At 43.8% G+C, this 23,559-nt stretch overlaps 1 protein-coding gene across 1 annotated transcript in view; it reads right to left on the reverse strand.

Annotated features, from left to right (window-relative positions):
* IPO11 (importin 11) overlaps window positions 1-23,559 on the reverse strand; it is a 590,907-nt gene that overhangs the window by 137,177 nt on the left and 430,171 nt on the right. Inside the window, exon 27 of the mRNA XM_073680251.1 lies at window positions 4,998-5,093. Coding sequence (XP_073536352.1) covers window positions 4,998-5,093 — 96 coding nt within the window. The remainder of the gene's footprint in view (window positions 1-4,997; window positions 5,094-23,559) is intronic.

The raw sequence follows: 23,559 nt of genomic DNA on the forward strand, positions 1-23,559 counted from the left end.
TGACAGCTAGCCATGTGTTCAAAAGTGCTTTAAAAACACATCTGTTTAGACAAGCCTATCACCTCAAGAGAATGCCAAGAGTGTGCAAAGCAGTCATCAAAGCAAAAGGTGGCTACTTTGAAGAACCTAGAATATAAGACATATTTTCAGTTGTTTCACACTTTTTTGTTAAGTATATAATTCCACATGTGTTAATTCATAGTTTTGATGCCTTCAATGTGAATGTACAATTTTCATAGTCATGAAAATAAAGAAAAATCTTTAAATGAGAAGGTGTGTCCAAACTTTTGGTCTGTACTGTAGGTACAACAGAGACTTGGCTAGACGATAGCTACGACTGGGCGGTAAATTTATTAGATTATAGTTTATTTAGAAGGGACCGGAAACAGGGGAAAGGCGGAGGAGTCTGCTTATATGTAAAGTCATGTCTAAAACCCAGACTAAGGGAAGATATAGGAGAGGGAGAAGAGGGGGTCGAGTCCATGTGGGTAGAGATAGAAGGGGCAAAAAATAATAATAAAATATTACTGGGGGTCTGCTATAAGCCACCCAATATAACAGAGGAGAATGAGAATCTGCTATTAGGACAAATAGACAAAGTAGCAAAACATAATGAAGTGATTGTAATGGGGGATTTCAACTACCCGGATATTGACTGGGAAACAGAAACCTGAAGATCTCAGAAAGGAAAAAGGTTCTTGACAAATATTAAGGATAATTATCTCTCCCAACTAGTGCAGGAACCAACGAGAGGGAAGGCCGTGTTGGACTTAATATTAACTAATAGGCCTGATAGAATAACTGAGGTACAGATAGGGGGGCACCTAGGTAATAGCGATCATAATATTATCGACTTCAAAATGCCCTTCAGTAGGGTTATCAATAAGGGAACAACAAAAACATTAAACTTTAGGAGGGCGAAGTTTGATCAGCTGATAGAAAACCTTCAACTTATTGACTGGGACAAAGTACTTAATCAAAGGAATACGAATAGTAAATGGGAAACCTTCAAAAGAATTCTGAATACTCAGTGCGAGAGGTATATACCGTATGGGAATAAAAGGGCCAGAAATAAGAGGAAACCAATATGGTTGAATAAGAACGTAAAAGGGGCGTTAAATAGCAAAAAAGAGGCATTCAAGAGATTAAAACAGGAAAACAGTAAGGAGGCACTAATGTGTTACAAGGAAAAAACGAGAACCTGTAAAAAACAAATAAAAATAGCGAAGGAGGAAACAGAGAGACGTATTGCTAGGGAAAGTAGATCAAATCCCAAACTGTTCTTTACGTATATAAATAGTATAAGGATTAAACCGGATAATATTGGACCGATAAAAAGTGAGGAAGGCAAAATCATAGAGAAAGATGAGGATAAAGCTAATCTATTAAATAATTTTTTTTCGACAACTTTCACAAAGGAAATAGAACTAACAGGAGAAATGAGAAGTGACAAACTTAATCCTCCACTAAGTATGACTAATCTAACCCAAGCTGGGGTACAGAAACGCCTCAGTAACATTAAAATAAACAAATCACCAGGACCTGATGGCATACACCCACGGGTACTAAGGGAACTAAGTAATGTGATAGACAGACCGTTATATCTTATATTTAAGGACTCTGTTGAGACTGGGTCTGTACCACTTGATTGGCGACAGGCGAATGTAGTGCCAATATTCAAAAAGGGAGCGAAAAGTGACGCCGGAAACTATCGGCCGGTGAGTCTGACGTCCGTTGTGGGCAAAATTTTTGAAGGCTTTATTAATGAGGCAATCATGGAGCATCTTGACGCTAATAATCTTTTAATCCCGAACCAACATGGATTCATGAGGAATCGCTCCTGCCAAACAAACCTGATTGACTTCTACGAGGAGGTTAGCTCTCGAGTAGATCAGGGGGAACCAGTGGATGTCGTGTATCTCGACTTCTCAAAAGCGTTCGATAGCGTGCCACATAATAGGTTGGTATACAAAATGAGAATGATGGGGCTGGGGGAAAATGTCTGCAAGTGGGTAGCTAACTGGCTAAAGGATAGAAGGCAGAGGGTGGTTATAAATGGAATATACTCAGATTGGGTAAGCGTCACTAGTGGGGTACCACAGGGGTCTGTACTAGGCCCAATGTTATTTAATATCTTTATTAACGACATAGTCAACGGGATAAATTGTAAAATATCAATATTTGGAGATGACACAAAGTTATGTAAAACAATTAATACAAAAGAGGACAGTGCAGACCTACAGAGGGATTTGGATAAGCTGGGTAGGTGGAGCATTAAATGGCAAATGAGGTTTAATGAGGAGAAATGTAAGGTCATACATATGGGAAGGAAAAATGGAAGTCACCAGTACTCACTGAATGGGAAACCATTGGGGAATTCAGAGATGGAGAAGGACTTGGGCATCTTGATTGATAGCAAACTAAATTGGAGTGCCCAAAGTCAGGCCGCTGCTGTAAGGGCAAACAGGGTAATGGGATGTATCAGAAGAGGTATAGCTGCAAAGGATGAGAACATTGTTCTTCCACTGTACAAAGCACTGGTCAGACCACACTTGGAATACTGTGCTCAGTTATGGGCCCCAATATATAGAAAGGATATAAATGAGCTTGAAAAGGTACAAAGGAGGGCAACAAAATTAATAAAGGGAATGGAGGGACTGCAATACCCAGAGAGGTTGGCAAAACTAGGACTATTCAGCCTGGAAAAGAGAAGGTTGAGGGGGGACATAATAAATGTGTAGAAATATGTTAGGGGACAGTATAGAGACCTTGCCCGGGATTTGTTCAAAAGGAGGGATATTACGGTAACAAGAGGGCATTCACTAAGACTGGAAGAGAAAAGGTTTCAGCACCAGCATAGGAAGGGGTTCTTTACGGTAAGAGCAGTGAGAATATGGAATTCACTGAGTGAGGAGACGGTAATGTCGGATTCACTACACCAGTTCAAGCGGGGACTGGATGCATTTCTAGATACCAGGCAGATTTCAGTGTATACTTAAAAATAAAATAAAATAGTAGGTTGATACAGGGATTTATTCTGACTGCTGGTTTCAGAGTCGGGAGGGAATTTTTCCTCAGGTGAAGATTGGCTAAATCATTTGGGGTTTTTGCCCTCCTCTGGATCAACTTTAGCAATTACAGAACTAACAGGTCGAACTTGATGGACGCAAGTCTTTATTCGGCTTTACAAACTATGTTACTATGTTACCAGTTGCTTGTCTGTGTTTGCTTATGTATTGAAACAATGAAAAATAAATAATTAAAAAAACCTATGATGAGGACATAGTATAAGGTGAAACTCCACTTTTACAAGAAAACAGTTATAGAGCAGGACTCTGTGTTTTTTACTAAATCAATCTATTACTAGTTTTTGCTTGTTACCCACAGCACAGATCGCCCGAAGTCTCTGCTTGGGGCCGCACTAAACTAGACAATGCCCTTCTCCTACTTCTATGCTAGTGTCTTTAGCGCAGAGGCGAGCATTATAGGATTTTACAGCACTCTCTCCTGTGGTGAATACGGCAGCTAAATGCGACAAGCAGGATGCTGACTGTCAGCAAAAACAAGTAATAGAGTGACTTAGAAAAATTATTGTACGACAGACTCCCTGAGGAAGCGTTTGCAAGGGGAGGTGGAGGTTACACAGCAAGCTCCGGGGCATGGAGTCCTCTGGTCAGTATTTAATATGATTATTTCTATGCACATTTTCTTTTATACTTCTATGGATTCCATTTCAATTGTTGCTTTCTTGAGAGCTGATTATATATTTATTTCATTTCTGCACGGCATCACTTGTACCTTATAGTACTGATTACTGTGCATGACATATTTTATGTGTCTTCATACAATATACATATCATTACTTGTGGCGCTACTAACTTAAGTGTTACTTTATCATTTGAATGTACTTTTTTCATTATAACTTCCATGTCCATTACCCATTGTACATAACATATATGCGGTGTTCCTCCATCTCCCATGGTTTTAAAAAGTCTTTTGTATTGGTGTTTGCATGCAAATTTCAGAAAATTCGTCTTGAACTTGATCCTTCGCAGATCGATCTGCTCATCTCTTCTAGGCTATTATCCCTGGTCATGTTACAAGGCTCCTTGAAGGGCCAGGCATTGAAGAACTGCTACTTTCACTGGGTGACACTTTAGAGATTTTTCTTTGTAGAGTTGTCTTTAGTTCAGTGAGATCTAATTTTTTTGTAAAGAGCATTGCCAACTTAAATTTCCCTACCGTTCTCTAGATATCCCGACTTCTGGTTTGTTAGGGTTTTTTTCAGCTTTTGAGGACGTTCTGTTTGAAACTCCCAGCATTCATAGTGGCGTATTAATTGGAATGTCACCAATGACGTGCGCTTTAGGGGCCGGTTCTGCTTCTCCCCTCCTTCCTCCTACAGTGTGATGTCCTGCATCCAGGCGCACCGAGTGCTGATTGCAAGTAGAGTGCTCTTTTTTCCCGAGAATGTGGGTGTAAATTACATTACTGCATAATCCGCTAAGCGCTCCATTTGCTATGAGCGTACATTGTGCCTGCGATGAAGGGCATCGCATACTGGTACAAATGAGGGGTGGAGGAAGCAACAGGACCAGCTATCGGGAGAGGGAGTCATTGTAGAGTTTTCTTGTCCATTAGAATAAGCAACGCTACAGAAAGCTCTGACATATGAAATTGTTGCTTGAAAATAGTAAATATAGAATTCAATGAGCAACAATATAAATAAAAACAGCTAAAAAAGAATTCTAGAAGGTAAGTCATGTTACGGTTCGGTGCCACAATGGATCTTCATCAGATTTCCTAAAAATTTGAATTTTTTTCAGACCCATTCTTGCTGATGAGGTTCATTTCATACAATAAACTGTAGGGAGCGTTGTAATTATAATGTCAGAAAAGTTTATAATGTTATTATAGTTAAGAATGTTATGAAATGCGTCACCTCTATAGTCTGAGGAGTTCTTATGATCAGAGTTCCTAATTAGTGTGACACTTACTCTTTATATGAATTTGTTTCCGGATCTTCCGTCATTACATCGTGAAGACTTTCCACACAGATATTAATGATTCCACAGAACTTATCTTGGATAACACTGTAAGGAAAAAACACAATAACGTAAATTGGTATCATTAGTATTTTGATTGATATGTATTTGGTAGAAGGAAACGTTCTACCCGGACAAATAAAGGCAATGTGTCCTGAACACTTACAGAATAAAGAACAAAGCTGCAGAAAAGTTGAGAATCTACAATCAGCTATAAAAATTAAAGGTTTCCTGGAAGACTCAGAAGTGACGTTAAGGAGATAACTGTTGAATATTGTGCGAATCGATTCACATAACCCGGCCCATTGGCCATGTCAGTAATCTGTGGCCGCTGGACGGGAGCTGTGAGAACAGTCTCTTACGTGACAGTATCCACAGCTCTTCCTTTGATTATTGATTAGCCACCATGGCGATTTGCACCAATTCTACTTAGCAGTTATCTTCTCATTTGTCTAAATATCACTTCCAATTCTAAATGTGGAGTAGAGTTAGTGCGAAACGATTCACACAACCTAGTCTATCGGCCATGTCAGTAATCTGTGGTTGGGAGCTGCGAGAACCACCTCTTACCCGAAGCAATCCATGCTCCTCTTCGATTAGCCGGCCTGATGCTCCATCACATGTGCATCAAGACACAACAAAGATGTTGCGCCAGGCTGGCTAGTCAAAAGAGGAGCCACGGATGCTGTCAGGTAAGAGACGGTTCTCACAGCTCCCATCTAGATGTCACAGATTACTGACGTGGCCTATGGATCAGGTCTTGGATATCGATTCGCAACAACTCTGTTGTTGAGGTTCAATAGACTAAACTTGAAAGTCTACGGAGATGGCCTAGCTTGCACCAAAAATGGCTTGTTAACGTGCAAGGCCAAGTCCATGCAGCACATCAACAAAAACAAGCTTATCAAAGGTTGATCTGGACAACTAGAGTGGAAATGAACATTACAAAATTAATGGCCTGTCCATTAGGACATGGTCAGGTCCTCCAGTGTGAGAGCCCCTCTTTGTAGCTGCTCTCAACTTTGTAAATTCAGGGAGTTAAATGTGAGACTCTCAACTTTTAATTAGGAATAGAGTATCCAACTGTTCCTTTATTTTAAAGAGGTTGTCCACTACTTTTTCACTCATGACCTATCCTTAGGATAGGTCATCAATGTCTGATCGGTCGGGGTCCGGCACCCCCGCCGATCAGTTGTTATGTGTCAGCTCGATTGCATCGCTGCTCCGTCTTCTGAGAGTACTACACATCCACCTCCTATTGATTTGAATTGGATGGGTAGTCGGACCCCCACCAATCAAACATTGATGACCTATCTGAAGGATAGGTCATCAATGAAAAAGTAGTGGACAACCTCTTTAAGTATCACTCAAACGTCCGGAGTTTTTCAGGGTTTTTTTGGTGGGTGCCAGAAAAACAGCTTGATTTTGATTCACATTTTTAATCTGATTTTCATCCATTTTTTTGTTCATGTGACCATTCTTGACATAAAAAAAAAGCTCTTCTACCCAATTTGTGCGCTGTCTGTTCTTTTCACAGGCCCTTGGACTTGAGGCAACTTTATTCCACCCACAAATTGGATCAAAATCACACTCAATTTTGTTTTATGCAATCAATGCAAAAAAACAAACAAACAAAAAAAATATATACATGTTCTATCTCTAAAAATATGAATGGGGTCTCAACCAGACAACCAGCAAGTGACTATGAATTCTAAAACCAAGAAATCAGTGGTCAAGCACAAGCCAAAACATGGGTAAAGGTAAGAAAGAAATGGCTTATAAATGCATTACTTACGCCTGCATCTAGTTGGTTTCCATAGACTGCATGTCCAAAAATATACTCCAGCCCCTTGACAATTGCAGTACAGAATATAAATGTCTCCCCTACTGCTCCCTTCTTCCATGGTACATGGCTAATGGCTCAGCAGGTATAACAGAAAGCCTATCAATAACGGAGTACAAAGGCCACAGTTCACCACCTCTAGGTCTCATTAAACCTGACAAGCCATGTTTTATAGATATTCTTATTCACATGTTCCACGAGTAAATGAAATTAGCAATGTGAAAAAAAGAAAAATATAATAATATGCAGCCTAGTAAAAAATGAATTATATAATAATAATGAGAAAGAAAGTAAAAAAAAAAAAAAAAGTCGAACGTTGCATGGGCGAGCAAACGTCAATCATGACAATTTCTCGTAAGGGTTTCCCAGATCGAGCGCCCCCTCAGGAGCTGCACCTGCCCGCAGTTGCTTAAATGCAATACCAAATACATCCCCTAGTAGAGTGGTGATGTTTTTAGGTAAACCTTTTTGTCTCGCTTAATTTTATACAGCTACTTAAAACTTGGGTAAAGAATGTTGTAAATTTTACAAAAGTCCTGTTAATTTACAAGTAAACTCACATCTAGGTACAATGGATCCATACATTTCTAGGAGGAATAACAGAGGAATGACAAACAAGACTTCTAAGAAAAAAATGTTGTGTTTTGGAGAAAACATGTATTTAATAAGAGAGACGTCAGGAAAAAGGACAGCTCCTCCGACTTCATAATCACGGTGGATTTAATTACACTTTTTACATTGAATAACCGAAAATGAATCAAAGCGAACACAAAACTCCGCAAAGCACTTTCCATTCTTTACAGTGATTAAGCACATAATAATGGAATGCAGAATTATTTGCTTAGTGGAAATCATTAGTTTGCACCTTAACACTCTGGATTTAAGTAATGCACAGAGGGAACCTCTATTTTGCCTCGTACATCGCAGCTGCTCTGTCCTGCATTTCTAGACAGTGGGGGAGGGACAGAGAGAGAGAGGGAGGGAGGGACAGAGAGAGAGAGGGAGGGAGGGACAGAGAGAGAGAGGGAGGGAGGGACAGAGAGAGAGGGAGGGAGGGACAGAGAGAGAGAGGGAGGGAGGGACAGAGAGAGAGGGAGGGAGGGACAGAGAGAGGGAGGGACAGAGAGAGAGGGAGGGACAGAGAGAGAGAGGGAGGGAGGGACAGAGAGAGAGAGGGAGGGAGGGACAGAGAGAGAGGGAGGGAGGGACAGAGAGAGAGAGGGAGGGAGGGACAGAGAGAGAGGGAGGGAGGGACAGAGAGAGAGGGAGGGACAGAGAGAGGGAGGGAGGGACAGAGAGAGAGAGGGAGGGAGGGACAGAGAGAGAGAGGGAGGGAGGGACAGAGAGAGAGAGGGAGGGAGGGACAGAGAGAGAGAGGGAGGGAGGGACAGAGAGAGAGAGGGAGGGAGGGACAGAGAGAGAGAGGGAGGGAGGGACAGAGAGAGAGAGGGAGGGAGGGAGGGACAGAGAGAGAGAGGGAGGGAGGGAGGGACAGAGAGAGAGAGGGAGGGAGGGACAGAGAGAGAGAGGGAGGGAGGGACAGAGAGAGAGGGAGGGACAGAGAGAGAGAGGGAGGGAGGGAGGGACAGAGAGAGAGGGAGGGAGGGACAGAGAGAGGGAGGGACAGAGAGAGAGGGAGGGACAGAGAGAGAGAGGGAGGGAGGGACAGAGAGAGAGAGGGAGGGACAGAGAGAGAGGGAGGGAGGGACAGAGAGAGAGAGGGAGGGAGGGACAGAGAGAGAGAGGGAGGGAGGGACAGAGAGAGAGAGGGACAGAGAGAGGGAGGGACAGAGAGAGAGAGGGAGGGACAGAGAGAGGGAGGGACAGAGAGAGGGAGGGAGGGACAGAGAGAGAGAGAGGGAGGGACAGAGAAAGAGAGGGAGGGACAGAGAGAGGGAGGGACAGAGAGAGGGAGGGACAGAGAGAGGGAGGGACAGAGAGGGATGGAGGGACAGAGAGGGAGGGAGGGACAGAGAGAGAGAGAGAGGGAGGGAGGGACAGAGAGAGAGAGGGAGGGAGGGACAGAGAGAGAGAGGGAGGGAGGGACAGAGAGAGAGAGGGACAGAGAGAGGGAGGGACAGAGAGAGAGAGGGAGGGACAGAGAGAGGGAGGGAGGGACAGAGAGAGAGAGGGAGGGACAGAGAAAGAGGGAGGGACAGAGACGGGGAGGGACAGAGAGAGGGAGGGACAGAGAGAGGGAGGGACAGAGAGAGGGAGGGACAGAGAGAGGGAGGGACAGAGAGGGATGGAGGGACAGAGAGGGAGGGACAGAGAGAGAGGGAGGGAGGGACAGAGAGAGAGAGGGAGGGAGGGACAGAGAGAGAGAGGGAGGGAGGGACAGAGAGAGAGAGGGACAGAGAGAGGGAGGGACAGAGAGAGAGAGGGAGGGACAGAGAGAGGGAGGGACAGAGAGAGGGAGGGACAGAGAGAGGGAGGGAGGGACAGAGAGAGAGAGAGGGAGGGACAGAGAGGGAGGGAGGGACAGAGAGAGAGAGGGAGGGAGGGACAGAGAGAGAGAGGGACAGAGAGAAAGAGGGAGAGAGAGAGGGAGAGAGAGAGGGAGGGACAGAGAGAGGGAGGGAAAGGGAGAGAGAAAGAGGGACAGAGAGAGGGAGGGACAGAGAGAGGGAGGGACAGAGAGAGGGAGGGACAGAGAGAGGGAGGGACAGAGAGAGGGAGGGACAGAGAGAGGGAGGGACAGAGAGAGAGAGAGGGACAGAGAGGGAAAGGGAGAGAGAGAGGGACAGAGAGAGGGAGGGAGGGACAGAGAGAGAGAGAGGGAGGGACAGAGAAAGAGAGGGAGGGACAGAGACGGGGAGGGACAGAGAGAGGGAGGGACAGAGAGAGGGAGGGACAGAGAGAGGGAGGGACAGAGAGAGGGAGGGACAGAGAGGGATGGAGGGACAGAGAGGGAGGGAGGGACAGAGAGAGAGAGGGAGGGACAGAGAGAGAGAGGGAGAGAGGGACAGAGAGAGAGAGGGAGAGAGAGAGGGAGGGACAGAGAGAGAGGGAGAGAGAGAGGGAGGGACAGAGAGAGGGAGGGAAAGGGAGAGAGAAAGAGGGACAGAGAGAGGGAGGGACAGAGAGAGGGAGGGACAGAGAGAGAGAGAGGGACAGAGAGGGAAAGGGAGAGAGGGAGGGACAGAGAGAGGGAGGGAGGGACAGAGAGGGAGGGACAGAGAAAGAGAGGGAGGGACAGAGACGGGGAGGGACAGAGAGAGGGAGGGACAGAGAGAGGGAGGGACAGAGAGGGATGGAGGGACAGAGAGGGAGGGAGGGACAGAGAGGGAGGGAGGGACAGAGAGGGAGGGAGGGACAGAGAGGGAGGGAGGGACAGAGAGAGAGAGGGAGGGAGGGACAGAGAGAGAGAGGGAGGGAGGGACAGAGAGAGAGAGGGAGAGAGGGACAGAGAGAGAGAGGGAGAGGGAGAGGGAGAAACAGAGAGAGGGAGGGAAAGGGAGAGAGAAAGAGGGACAGAGAGAGGGAGGGACAGAGAGAGGGAGGGACAGAGAGAGAGAGAGGGACAGAGAGGGAAAGGGAGAGAGGGAGGGACAGAGAGAGGGAGGGAGGGACAGAGAGAGAGGGAGGGAGGGACAGAGAGAGAGAGAGGGAGGGACAGAGAAAGAGAGGGAGGGACAGAGACGGGGAGGGACAGAGAGAGGGAGGGACAGAGAGAGGGAGGGACAGAGAGAGGGAGGGACAGAGAGAGGGAGGGACAGAGAGAGGGAGGGACAGAGAGGGATGGAGGGACAGAGAGGGAGGGAGGGACAGAGAGAGAGAGGGAGAGAGGGACAGAGAGAGAGAGGGAGAGAGAGAGGGAGGGACAGAGAGAGAGGGAGAGAGAGAGGGAGGGACAGAGAGAGGGAGGGAAAGGGAGAGAGAAAGAGGGACAGAGAGAGGGAGGGACAGAGAGAGGGAGGGACAGAGAGAGGGAGGGACAGAGAGAGGGAGGGACAGAGAGAGAGAGAGGGACAGAGAGGGAAAGGGAGAGAGAGAGGGACAGAGAGAGAGAGGGACAGAGAGAGGGAGGGACAGAGAGGAAGGGACAGAGAGGAAGGGACAGAGAGGCAAAGGGAGAGAGGCAAAGGGAGAGAGGGAAAGGGAGAGAGGGAAAGGGAGAGAGAGAGGGAGAAAGAGGGACAGAGAGGGAGAGGGAGGGACAGAGAGGGAGAGGGAGGGACAGAGAGAGGGAGGGACAGAGAGAGGGAAAGACAGAGAGAGGGAGGGACAGAGAAATGGAAGGGACAGAGAGGGAAAGGGAGAGAGAGAGGGAGAAAGAGGGACAGAGAGAGGGAGGGACAGAGAGAGGGAGGGACAGAGAGAGAAAGGGACAGAGAGAGGAAGGGACAGAGAGAGGGAGGGACAGAGAGAGGGAGGGACAGAGAGAGGGAGGGACAGAGAGAGGGAGGGACAGAGAGAGGGAGGGACAGAGAAAGGGAGGGGGAAGAGAGGGAAAGGGAGAGAGAGAGGGAGTAAGAGGGACAGAGCGAAGGAGGGACAGAGCGAAGGAGGGACAGAGAGAGGGAAGGACAGAGAGGGAGGGACAGAGAGGGAGGGGGAGAGAGGGAAAGGGAGAGAGAGAGGGACAGAAAGAGAGAGAGGGACAGAAAGAGAGGGAGGGACAGAAAGAGAGGGAGGGACAGGAAGAGAGAGGGAGGGACAGGAAGAGAGGGAGGGACAGAAAGAGAGAGGGAAGGACAGAAATAGAGAGGGAAGGACAGAAAGAGAGAGGGAAGGACAGAAAGAGAGAGGGAGGGACAGAGAGAGGGAGGGAGGGACAGAGAGAGAGCGGGACAGAGAGAGAAGGAGGGAGGATGAGAGAGGGGTTTAGAGAGGGAGAGAGAAAAAGAGAAATTTTACAGCTCCAAAGTTCGGGTCCCCATTGATTTCTATGCGGTTCAGATACAGTTCTGGTACCTTCCATGGGTCCGCTCATCCCTACTTATGAGCACCTTTACTGCAGACTTCATCCTTTGTATGGCAAGGAAAAAATCGGTGGTGAATATCCCTCAGCATAAATTGACATATTATTCATGTCAAATCCGAAGTGCCGATTTTCTCAAGAGTTCCACTACACTGGTACTATAAAACATTGGTTTAGTGGTTAATAAACATTAGGGGACATTTATCATTGAGTTTGTGGCAAAATGTTAGCACATATTGTGACATTTCATAGTTGTGTATGCCTAAGCCAAATCTATCAATTGTTGTCACCATTTATTACACCAGTTTTCAGTACCTGTGTTTAATATTAAAATAATCAGAAAATGGGAGATGGTTACCTTTAGATGTGAAAAAACAACATATTTATGATGGTTTCTAAATTGAAGTTGCATATTGTAGTCCTATAGAAAAAAGAGAGGGGTCGCTCACTGGTCTATTCGGGTGCTCTGAAGAAAAGAGTAATCTCAATTGCAAAAAGAACTTCGGCACTCCATACATGAAAATATAAGAAATATTGTATCTAGACTAATGTCACTTTGAAAAATGAAGGTTTTTTGCGCATAATTTGGCCAATTTATGTGTGCCCATTAACCACGACAAGGTCACCTTCGTATGATGGGAAACTACGCTACGCTACCACTAGATATGCCACTCTTGGGCTGTAAGCCTGTATGGACAATATGTCTATGCTTGGGCTTTTAACCTACAATGTATGGGCTGGTAGAGCTAGTTAAAACCACCTGTGACTGAATGGGAGGGACACATGGTCAGAAAAAAGGCTGTCAAACTTCTAATAGTGTGAACACGTACCTGCTGCAATGCTCCAGGAGCGGGATCCCAAAAATGATTAATAGAAAAAAGAGAGGGGTCGCTCACTGGTCTATTCGGGTGCTCTGAAGAAAAGAGTAATCTCAATTGCAAAAAGAACTTCGGCACTCCATACATGAAAATATAAGAAATATTGTATCTAGACCATGTGTCCCTCCCATTCAGTAGCGTAGTTTCCCATCATACGAAGGTGACCTTGTCGTGGTTGATGGGCACACATAAATTGGCCAAATTATGTGCAAAAAACCTTCATTTTTCAAAGTGACATTAGTCTAGATACAATATTTCTTATATTTTCATGTATGGAGTGCCGAAGTTCTTTTTGCAATTGAGATTACTCTTTTCTTCAGAGCACCCGAATAGACCAGTGAGCGACCCCTCTCTTTTTTCTATTAATCATTTTTGGGATCCCGCTCCTGGAGCATTGCAGCAGGTACGTGTTCACACTATTAGAAGTTTGACAGCCTTTTTTCTGACCATGTGTCCCTCCCATTCAGTCACAGGTGGTTTTAACTAGCTCTACCAGCCCATACATTGTAGGTTAAAAGCCCAAGCATAGACATATTGTCCATACAGGCTTACAGCCCAAGAGTGGCATATCTAGTGGTAGCGTAGCGTAGTTTCCCATCATACGAAGGTGACCTTGTCGTGGTTGATGGGCACACATAAATTGGCCAAATTATGTGCAAAAAAACTTCATTTTTCAAAGTGACATTAGTCTAGATACAATATTTCTTATATTTTCATGTATGGAGTGCCGAAGTTCTTTTTGCATATTGTAGTCCTGTCATCGCTGTCTTCAGGGGTGGGACGAAGGAAGAGGTGGGTGACTGCCTAGGGCACTAACTTGCAGTTCAAGTATAAATAATGGTCTCATATGAATACAGCCTAAGGCAGGACTTCAGAGGAGTACCAAGATGGCAGCACTGGGGGCCTTCAAGCCTCAAGCTGCATGGTAACCCATCATCACCTCACAATCGCATCAATAAAAATATCAGTGTCAGTGACTGACAGTGGCATCTAGATGATTAAATAGCAGTGATAGGAGCTTACTCTATTCGCTGCGGTTACATGCACATGCTGGATGTATTACACAGTTGGCATCTGCTGCTTGTGTAGCGGGCACAGCTCCTGAGCCTCCCCCCACATATGCGGACTGCGGCGCTGACATACTGGTACACTCATTTGTACCAAGGGATTAATGCTGTTTTAAATTGATTTTCTGTTCATGCACGGAGAGATGGAGCGCCCTTGTCACGGCCCTGGCTGTCTAAAAAAAAAATGCATGGAATAAATATATTTATAAAACAACCATTTTTAACACTCTTAAAAAGTTGCAATTTGCGCAAAATTATACACTTATGCAACATTTAACACACTGGACGCCAGCTCTTTTTTTTATTAGGAAGTGTACTACCATGCCTAAAAAGTTGCGCTCTTGTAATTGGCACCAAATTGATCATTAAGAACATTTGATAAATATGGGTTGGTTTGGAATGAGTACGCTAAAGATTTACGACATTTTTGATCAAAGCGGGTCATTGTGTTTTATATTACACCGCGATATCAGCACATTTTACCATACAATTAGTGGTGTTGTATTATTTCTATGTAAGCTACATAGTGGGCTCCATGAATGATTTTCTTTGGTGGGCTCAAAGTACTCCAGTCCGATGTGGATTATGACCACTTTCCTGGCACAGAAAAGAAGAATGCAAAAGAATAATCGTTTGTTGGAATTCTAGATCAAGTCATCCAAGACCCCCAGTAGACACACCTGTAAGGAGAGGACTCTATGGGAATTAAAATAGATATGCATGAAGAGGACTATCTCCGACCAGAATGGTGAGAGCTTAGGACAAGACTGTATAGAAGTCCTTGAGCTAGTCCACAACTAAAGCAAATATTTGAATTAGAGATGCCCATTTTCTGCAAAATAGTGGGGCCAGTAATAACTCTTAAAGGAAACCTGCCATGTCCTAGCTACTATGTAAACTGCCCCCATAGCGTTGCTAGTGATGCAATGTGCATCTCTAACACGCTTTTTTCATTAAAATTGGTGCAGATATGAGTATATAACATTTTATATACTTATAATCCTACTTGCTCGTTCAGTCATAGGGGTGTGATCCTCGTATTCAGTCATGGGCAGGCGCCACATGCAGTCAGGGCTGGCGCCGCCCATGTATTTGAATTTTGCTCCCGGCAAGCGCTGATATTTGTGGGGCGCATGCGCTGTATGACACGGCCAGGCAGTAAAGCTTCCAGCGCTGGGAGCCGCGCATGCGCTGTGAGGCTGTGTAGTTTCCACAACTACACAGCCTCACAGCGCATGCGCGGCTCCCAGCGCTGGAAGCTTTACTGCCTGGCCATGTCATACAGCGCATTCGCCACACAAATATCAGCGCTTGCCGGTAGCAAAATTCAAATACATGGGCGGCGCCAGCCCTGACTGCATGTGGCGCCTGCCCATGACTGAATACGAGGATCACACCCCTATGACTGAACGAGCAAGTAGCATTATAAGTATATAAAATGTTATATACTCATATGATGCACATTGCATCACTAACAACGCTATGGGGGCAGTTTACATAGTAGATAGGACATGACAGGTTCCCTTTAAACATTTAAATTGCTACTGTCTTGCTACACTGAAAAAAAACAGTTTTAGAATGTTAATGGTACAGGAGACTGGGAGCAGGCGCAATAGAAAGCTCAACTCCCTTACTCTCATGTTTGGGAAGATGAATTTCCAGTATAAATTTTCATCTAGTACTAAAGATACCAGGGTGCTAAGGAAAGAAGAGACTGCTCACACTGCTGTCAAACCTGTATATCTGATCTAATACTGGAGATATCAGACGTGGTGAAGAAAGAAGAGGCTGCTTACATTGCTGTGCATCCTGTTTATCCGATCTAATACTGGAGATATGAGATGTGGTGAGAAAAGAAGAGGCTGCTCACACTGCAGTCCACCCTGTCTATCTGATTTATTACTGGAAATACCAGAGGCGCTGAGGTAAGAAGAGGATGTTCATACTGCTATCCACCATATCTATCTGATCTAATACCTGAGATACCAGAGATGGCAAGGAAAGAAGAGGCTGTTCATACTGCTGTCCACCCTGTCTATCTGATCTATTGCTGGAGATACCAGAGGTGACGAGGTAAGAAGAGGCTGCTCACACTGTTGTCCACCCTGTCTGATCTAATACTGGAGATACTAGAGGTGCTGAGGTAAGAATTGGTGAGTTAAGAAGAGGCTGCTCATGTTGCTGTCTGCACTGTCTTTCTGGATGCTGAGTGGCTGCTTTGACCAGGAGATAGTTTGAAATACAGCATATAGACTATCTCCAGGTCAAACATTCAAGTACAGGTTTCTGTTAGTGTAATAATGCACTATAGTGTTTAGCTCCCTAAGCAATATTTGCTAATTAAGGGCGTTTAGGAATTTATTTATAATGCCATGCATCTTTTTGTTTTTATTCATGAAAAAAAAACTTTATTTATTGTAATCAATGTAGATCACTTAGGAAAGATTTTTTTTTTGCTCAGCTCTTAAAGGGAAAGGGTCACCAGGCTTTCCCAATATAAACTACGGCCACCACCTTTAATGCCTCTTTTACAACAGTCTAGGAAGTTGTATACAAGTCCCCAACCCCTTCTGCATAGCCCAAAAAATACCTTTAATAATCACCAAATAAGGCGCACACCGATGGGCATCGCTAGTCTTGCCTCGGCGCCTCCTTTCTCCTCGCAAACGCCGTCCTCCTGTTTGCTTCATGTGGATGACGCGTCCTACAGGAGTACTTGGCAGGACATTGCGTGGATGATGTAGGGCACATCATCCACATGGAGCAAGGAAGATAACGGCGACTGCGAGGATAAACTAAGAACCGAAGCAAGACCAGCGATGCCCATCGGACTGGACATCGTTTTATGGGGGGATTATAAAAGTTATTTTTTGGGCTATGCGGAAAGGTTGGGGGCTTGTATTCAGATTGCTAGACTGATGTAAAAAAGGCAATAAAGGTGTTGGCCATAGTTTATATTGGGAAAACCTGATGACAGGTTCTCTTTGAAAAGAAAATGAGCTATTACACAAAGTACTGCTGGAATCCTCTACAGCTGCTGCTTTTATATAACCTCCTGATCACTATATAGTAAATCTTCTGCATCATGAAACACAAATGCTTTCTATGAGCAAAGTAAACTGTAAAGGATGTTTAAAGCCGTTCCCCTTTATAATGAGAAATTCCCCGTTTGTCATTATTTCCCAGAATTCATAAATTGGCATTTCATGCCCCAGAACAACAAGTATTGGTCTAGCAAGTTTTCATTTTGCAGAGTGTTTTTTTTTTTCCGATAGAAAAAAAAAAAGAAAAAAAAATGTTAATGAAAATGAAGAAGATGGTTTTCTGTACCGGACAGCAGGAACTAAATCATGAAATTACATTGATAAAAAGCCACAGCGTAAAATGCACAAAGAAACAAGAAACAATGAAGGACCTAATGATAATGCAAATGTTAAAAGACAAGTGTCATTTAATTGTACAGATTTATGTAAATCCAGGAGAAATAGAGGAGGATTTTACAACAACCTCCCAACAGCAAACATGGGCTCCGCTGCGGAGCAGTACTGAAGATATCGCACAACAGAAGCGTCAATCTCTACAGCTGCAAAACATAGATATTGGCAAGATTTTTTTATACCATAAATTTGAACTTTGAACTTACGTAATATAAAGTAAGTGTCCACAAACTTTCCTACAAAAAATCTTAATAGGCTATATATGTAATGGTTCTTCTGTGATCTCATGTAAAAAGTTAGAGATACGCTGCAAATTAAATCCAAAACTAAAATGTAGAATATCAGTATTAGTTATAGTTAAAGGTTCCAGAAAACGGTGTTTCCTACCTTTTTATATGATGTCCTGCAGGACATTTGCCAGGATTTCTATTGAGAATAGTGCAAGGCTCTCCAGGACAGTTAATTTGGAGGAAGGCGCAGTAATCCCTGCCGTCTGTGTAGCCTTGTGGAGCCGGTGAGCAACTCTGCCTTCCCTGAGCACAAGTTTCCTGCTCCACAAGGCTACACAGACGGCAGGGATTACTCCGCCTTCTGTACAGGGTAAATTGCGCAGGCGCAAGATCCGGCCGGGAACTGCATGTCACAGGGCCCAGTGTCGTGCAGGGGAGGGGGGGATATGGAAACTAAGTTAATTGGCAGAGGATTTCTTCGCGTCCCCCTGACGGGAAGCTTGTCAAAACTAATTTAATAAAAAGTTATTACACAGCAATCAGACCTCTACTATGTGCCATACAGGTATGTATAGATTCACATTTCTATCCCCTGTATGGCCATATTGAAGGTCTGATAGGTCCCAGGGGGTGACAGATTCCCTATAAGAGGCACGCGACTCTTAATGAATCAGAAGCATCTGAAAAGCGGCGTGCACCTCTGAGTGCCTCGCCACTAATATTACTCCAGTCAGGCACTGGAGTAAGATGTCTGGCATAAGCAACGTCACAGATTGTCATGAATTACACCAGATTAGGTGGCAAACTCCCATCCTGCCCCAATTTGGCAGAACTAGAGTGAAAGTTGTAAAAATTTTTGCAAAATCTTGGCTTGCACAAAACCATTATTATGAATCAGAGTCTCTATACACAATTATTTTACAATATTTGCCTGGTCTTAGGATAGCTGATCAATATAGGAATGGTGACAACTAAACAACTTGGACCACCACTAGCTTTGCAAAATGTGGGCTTTTGGCCTTTGAGAAGCAGTGTGGCTCATTCATCATGATATTAGCAGGCACATGGGTAAGGACAGGGGCAGACATATATTTTGTCATAATTTACGCCATTTCACTCACAGCATATTCCATTTCTGTGGCATAAATTATGATGAATTTGCTGAGAGAACTTGGTAATGCTCCATCCAGCCCGATCTCTGCTCATTTTTCAAAAAGTTAAAGAAATCAGAAATTCAGAAATGTTTTAAGTAACTTTGAATTTTGCAAGATTTCAAGCAATTTTATATAAGAATTTGGTTGATGAATCTGTCCTATAATATATATATTTTCAAGGCAGAGTCACACTTCAGTATTTGATCAGTATTTTTTTTAATGTAATCTGTCAGCAGGTTTTTGCTACCTCATCTGAGAGCAGCATAATGTAGGAAAAGAGACCCTGATTCCAGCGATTTATCATTTAGTTTGCTGGGTGCAGCCATTCTGACACAGTCAGAGTTTTTAGATGTAGCATATAGCAGAGCTCAAAAGCTGACCCTGCCCGTTGCTACAGATTTTGTATACATTGTCTACTGACAGTGACCTGCTTATAACAGGAGGGGGCGTGGTCGGACTAGGACTCCTGAGCTGTAGTCCAGGCAGTGATTATCTCCAGCTGATAAATCCTTCATTGTATTGAAACAACAGCACACAGCCTACTAAGTGACACATCGTTGAAAATGGTGTTTCAATCCCCATCTCTTGCTGCCTTCAGATTACATAGCAAAAACCTGCTGATAGATTCCCTTTACAGAGGACTTGTCACTTGCCATGAATATGTAATTTTTTTATTTTACTCGATTTGGGGTCTTTTTGGGCACCACGCCCAGTTGACTAAATAGACTAAACTTAGATAAAGGAAGGAGCCAAAGTAGGAACAAAAGTAAAAAAAAACAGCGCCAGATTCAGGAGAACAGAGGCATTTACAGCAGGTTAAAACAAAGGGACGTATTTATGGCTAGTGACAGGTCCTCTTTACATAAGGATTCAACAAAGGGGAGTAAAAAAGTTTCTATTATGTTTTTCTCCTGTGATAAGAATCCATTCCTGCTTTTGTCTTAATATATTTCTGAAAAACAATAAAATACTGAAATGTGAATGAGGCTTAAAAACAGAGAATTTATGAGCAGATTTGACTCAATACTGCTAAACAAGAGCTGGGAAAAAGTCTGCACTTCCCTATGTTGGCATAATGATATGTAAAGCGCCATGGAATAAATGGCGCTATAATAATAAATAATAATAATAAGCCAAGTATAGCAGAAAAAAATAATCATTTATTCGCTGACACGCTGTATGCTAAAGAATCATTAAGTGCCCGCTGGTCCTTCTTTCATCATTGAAGTGTTCTGTATCATCAGCGGCAAACCTTTCCTTCGCTCTTGACTTATCTGATGTGGTTTGGGAGGAATAGTTACTGATAAAAAAAAGATATTTCAGAGATGAACGATTCGTTCGCATGCGGCAGGTCGGTAAATGGAGATAATCGTCTCCGTTATGCAACTTTATGATCGCAAATGTAGGGTTGCTTGAACTCCCTTTTTATTACTATCCTTTAACTATCACCACCATTACATTGGGTCAATCCGAGAAATAAATCAGTGTCAACAATGGTTAAATAACTTATTCAATGACTCTAACTGCCCCCATACACATTAGATAGCTTTCTTGAGCCCCCCACTCGGCCGAGCATTCCTGTGTTCTCTGAGAGCTGTGGCCTGACTTCTCTGACAGCTGCTTATTTCCCCGACGAACAAAAGGATTGTTCGGAACTCCATCACGAAAATCCTTCTGTCCCCTTTATGTGTCAGGGGAGAGTCGGAAAGTCCAAATACACATTAGACTATCAGAAGGTTCAGGCAACTTTATTCTACTGTGTATGGGGGCCTTACAGGAAATCTGTCAGCAGGTTTTTGCTATTTCATCTGAGAGCAGCATAATGTAGGAAAAAAGACCCTGAATCCAACTATGTATCACTTAGATTTCTGGGTGTGACACAAACAGAGCTTTTAGATGTAGAATGCAGCAGAGCTGAGAAAGCTAACCCCACCCACACCACAGCTAACCCCGCCCACACCAGGCTTTCTATATACAATGGCTATTAACAGTGAGCTGCTTATCACAGGAGGAGGGGCGGAGTCAGACCAGTGTAGTCTGACAATGCTAATCACAAGTGATAAAACCTTCACTATAAGTAAACACAAGCACACAAGGTAATAAATCAGCCTCCATCTCTAACTTGCTGACTGATTCCCTTAAATCAGACTTGAAAATTTTTGAGAAAAGCGCACCACTGCACAATATTTACAGACTCGAATATGCTCACCCCAAATTTATTACACATAATTCTTCAAAAACCTCCTGCAATACACACAAACACATAACATTGCCAGTTGTCGAGACTCTTAGTAACTTTTATTTTTTGGAAGTCAAGACACCATTGGTTGTTTTGTGATGGCAGCAAGGATCAGAGGATCAGTACTTTTCCTTGCTGCCTCTGCACAGTAGCGGATGTGTCCTTGCTCAGTTTAACACACCTAGTCACTGTGCATGCACCAGGACGTACATCACTACTGTACAGGAAGAAGGACCAAATACTGGTCCCTGCTGCTATTAAGGAACCATTAAAGGGGTATTCCCATCTCAAAAATCCTATCACAATATGTAGTAGGTGTAATAATAATAATAATATTAGAAAATACTTCCACTTAGAGATGTAGTATAGTTCTTCTGATTCACTATGTCTCTTTCCTCATGTGCTGGCATTGCAGGACCTTAGGTATCCATGGTTATGACCACTGATATATTGACAGTTAGCTAGTTGGTAGTGGTCGTAACCATGGGTAGCTAAGGTCCTGCAATGCCTGCACATGAGGAAAGTGACATAGCGAATCAGAAAAACTATACTACATTTCTAATTGGAGGTATTTGATAATATTATTATTACACCTACTACATATTGGGATAGGATTTTTGAAATGGGAATACGCCTTTAAGTATAGGTCATTAATATCATATGAGCATACGGTAGGATTTATACAATATACAGAGCCAGAAAAGCCCATCTCCATATACTGTGTAGTGATTGGAGAAAGAGACTGCAGCTCAACTCCTCTGAGGTGGGATATGAGCTGCAGTACTTGAGAATGGCCACTACATGGTGTATGGAGCTATGGTGCTCTGGCTCTGTACACATCTGGCCACAGCGGAAGCTGCAAACCGCTGACCGGTGGCAGCAGGAATGTGTTGAACCGCCACTGTTTTGATACTGATGACCTATCCTGTGGGATAGGTTATCAGTATATTATTCCTGCACAAGTACTTTAAGAATTGAGTGCACTGTTCTAGAAATGTTTGTGTATAGCCTTATTTTTCCACATTGTGCCGTACAATAAAAGGTTATGCATTTGTCACTGACTGAGCACAGCTTTTATACTTGCATCTGAAGAGTCTCGTAAACCTTTCAAGCAGTACTGAGCAGGTCTCAGGCTTTTCCAGTTTCACTTTTAAGATAAATGTCAATCTAGTGACAGCTGTCAGTTTTACGCATCTCAAGTTCTATTAGGATTTCACGTGAAAGAGATTTTCCTGGAAAGGCTCAGGCTGAAGCCGAGCAAGTAAGACACAACCTGAGCATTCTGTCTGAGCGTGCCTGATACATCTAAAGAAAAAAATATTATGGAGCTCTGTAAATAGTCATTTTACAAAATGCTTTTATTGGAATTATTATTTTGTTAAAAGTGAAGGTTATCGATCCACAGAGCAGACTCCAGCTAATGTGTCGGTAAGATTACGTCTCTTTAGGGTCCCCAATTGCATAAAGCTTGTATGGATGTTGTGGTCATCTGGCAGAGAATGGATTTCACGCCAGGTGTTAGTGCAACACAGAGGGAAAAGGGAGAGGGAGCCCAGACACTAGGGAAAGGGGGAAATGGAGACCTCCTAGTCTGGTCTAGCGTCACCCTGTCTCAACTAACGTTCTTATATTGCCTCTCCAGCAATCGCCGAAAGCGTGCCTCGCCCTACTTTCCCTGGCGTACGGCTATGGCTAGGGATGGAAGGAGATGAGCACTAGTCAACCTCCAGTAAACACTATAGACAACAAGGGAAGAATAAACAGGGGGAAATTGCTTAGCTTTTAGAAGACTCCAAATATGCACACGGCCTTACATGGTTCACAGCGCTCCGTCTAAAAGTACATGAATGACCGAGTCACAGAAAAAGTATTAGATACCTGGTCACCATTCATAAAGTGTATTCCCAATTGTCATGTTGTGTTTCCACATTTTCATCCAAAATGATTCTGGTATTTTTAGATCCCTTTTCACTACTTACCCCTATAGACAATAGGCTCATTTCATCACATAATAGCAAATGGCAAATTAAAAGTCATAGAGCAACCAGTGCCAGATAGCTGCTGCCGAAGTAAAAAAAAAATCCAAGTAACAAACTATGATGGAGTGGATTTTATAGGGTTGATTATGTATAGAGGTGAGGCAGGGAATACCTTTTTATTTTGTGGGGTGGAGAGAGTTTGGACACACCTTCTCATTTAACCCCTTTACCCCCGAGGGTGGTTTGCACGTTAATGACCAGGCCAATTTTTACAATTCTGACCACTGTCACTTTATGAGGTAATTACTCTGGAACGCTTCAACGGATCCCCCTGATTCTGAGATTGTTTTTTCGTTACATATAGTACTTCATAATTGTGGTAAAATTTCTTCGATATCACTTGCGTTTATTTGTGAAAAAAATGGAAATTTGGTGAAAATTTTGAAATTTTTTTTTCCACTTTTTCATTTTTACGAATCAATTTGTGAAGCACCTGGGGGTTCCAAGTGCTCACTATGCATCTAGATAGGTGCCTTGGGTGGTCTAGTTTCCAAAATGGGGTCACTTGTGGGGGAGCTCCAATGTTTAGGCACACAGGGGCTCTACAAACGCAACATGGCGTCCGCTAACAATTTGAGCCGATTTTCCATTCAATTTTTTAGCGGAGACCATGTCGCGTTTGGAGAGTCCCTGATGTGCCACAAGTGACCCCATTTTGGAAACTATACCCCTCAAGGATTTTATTAAGGGGTATAGTGAACAT

Source organism: Phyllobates terribilis, unplaced genomic scaffold (assembly GCF_046119375.1).
Source record: "Phyllobates terribilis strain yellow unplaced genomic scaffold, ASM4611937v1 Scaffold_1__5_contigs__length_1240528914, whole genome shotgun sequence".
Lineage (NCBI taxonomy): Eukaryota > Metazoa > Chordata > Amphibia > Anura > Dendrobatidae > Phyllobates > Phyllobates terribilis.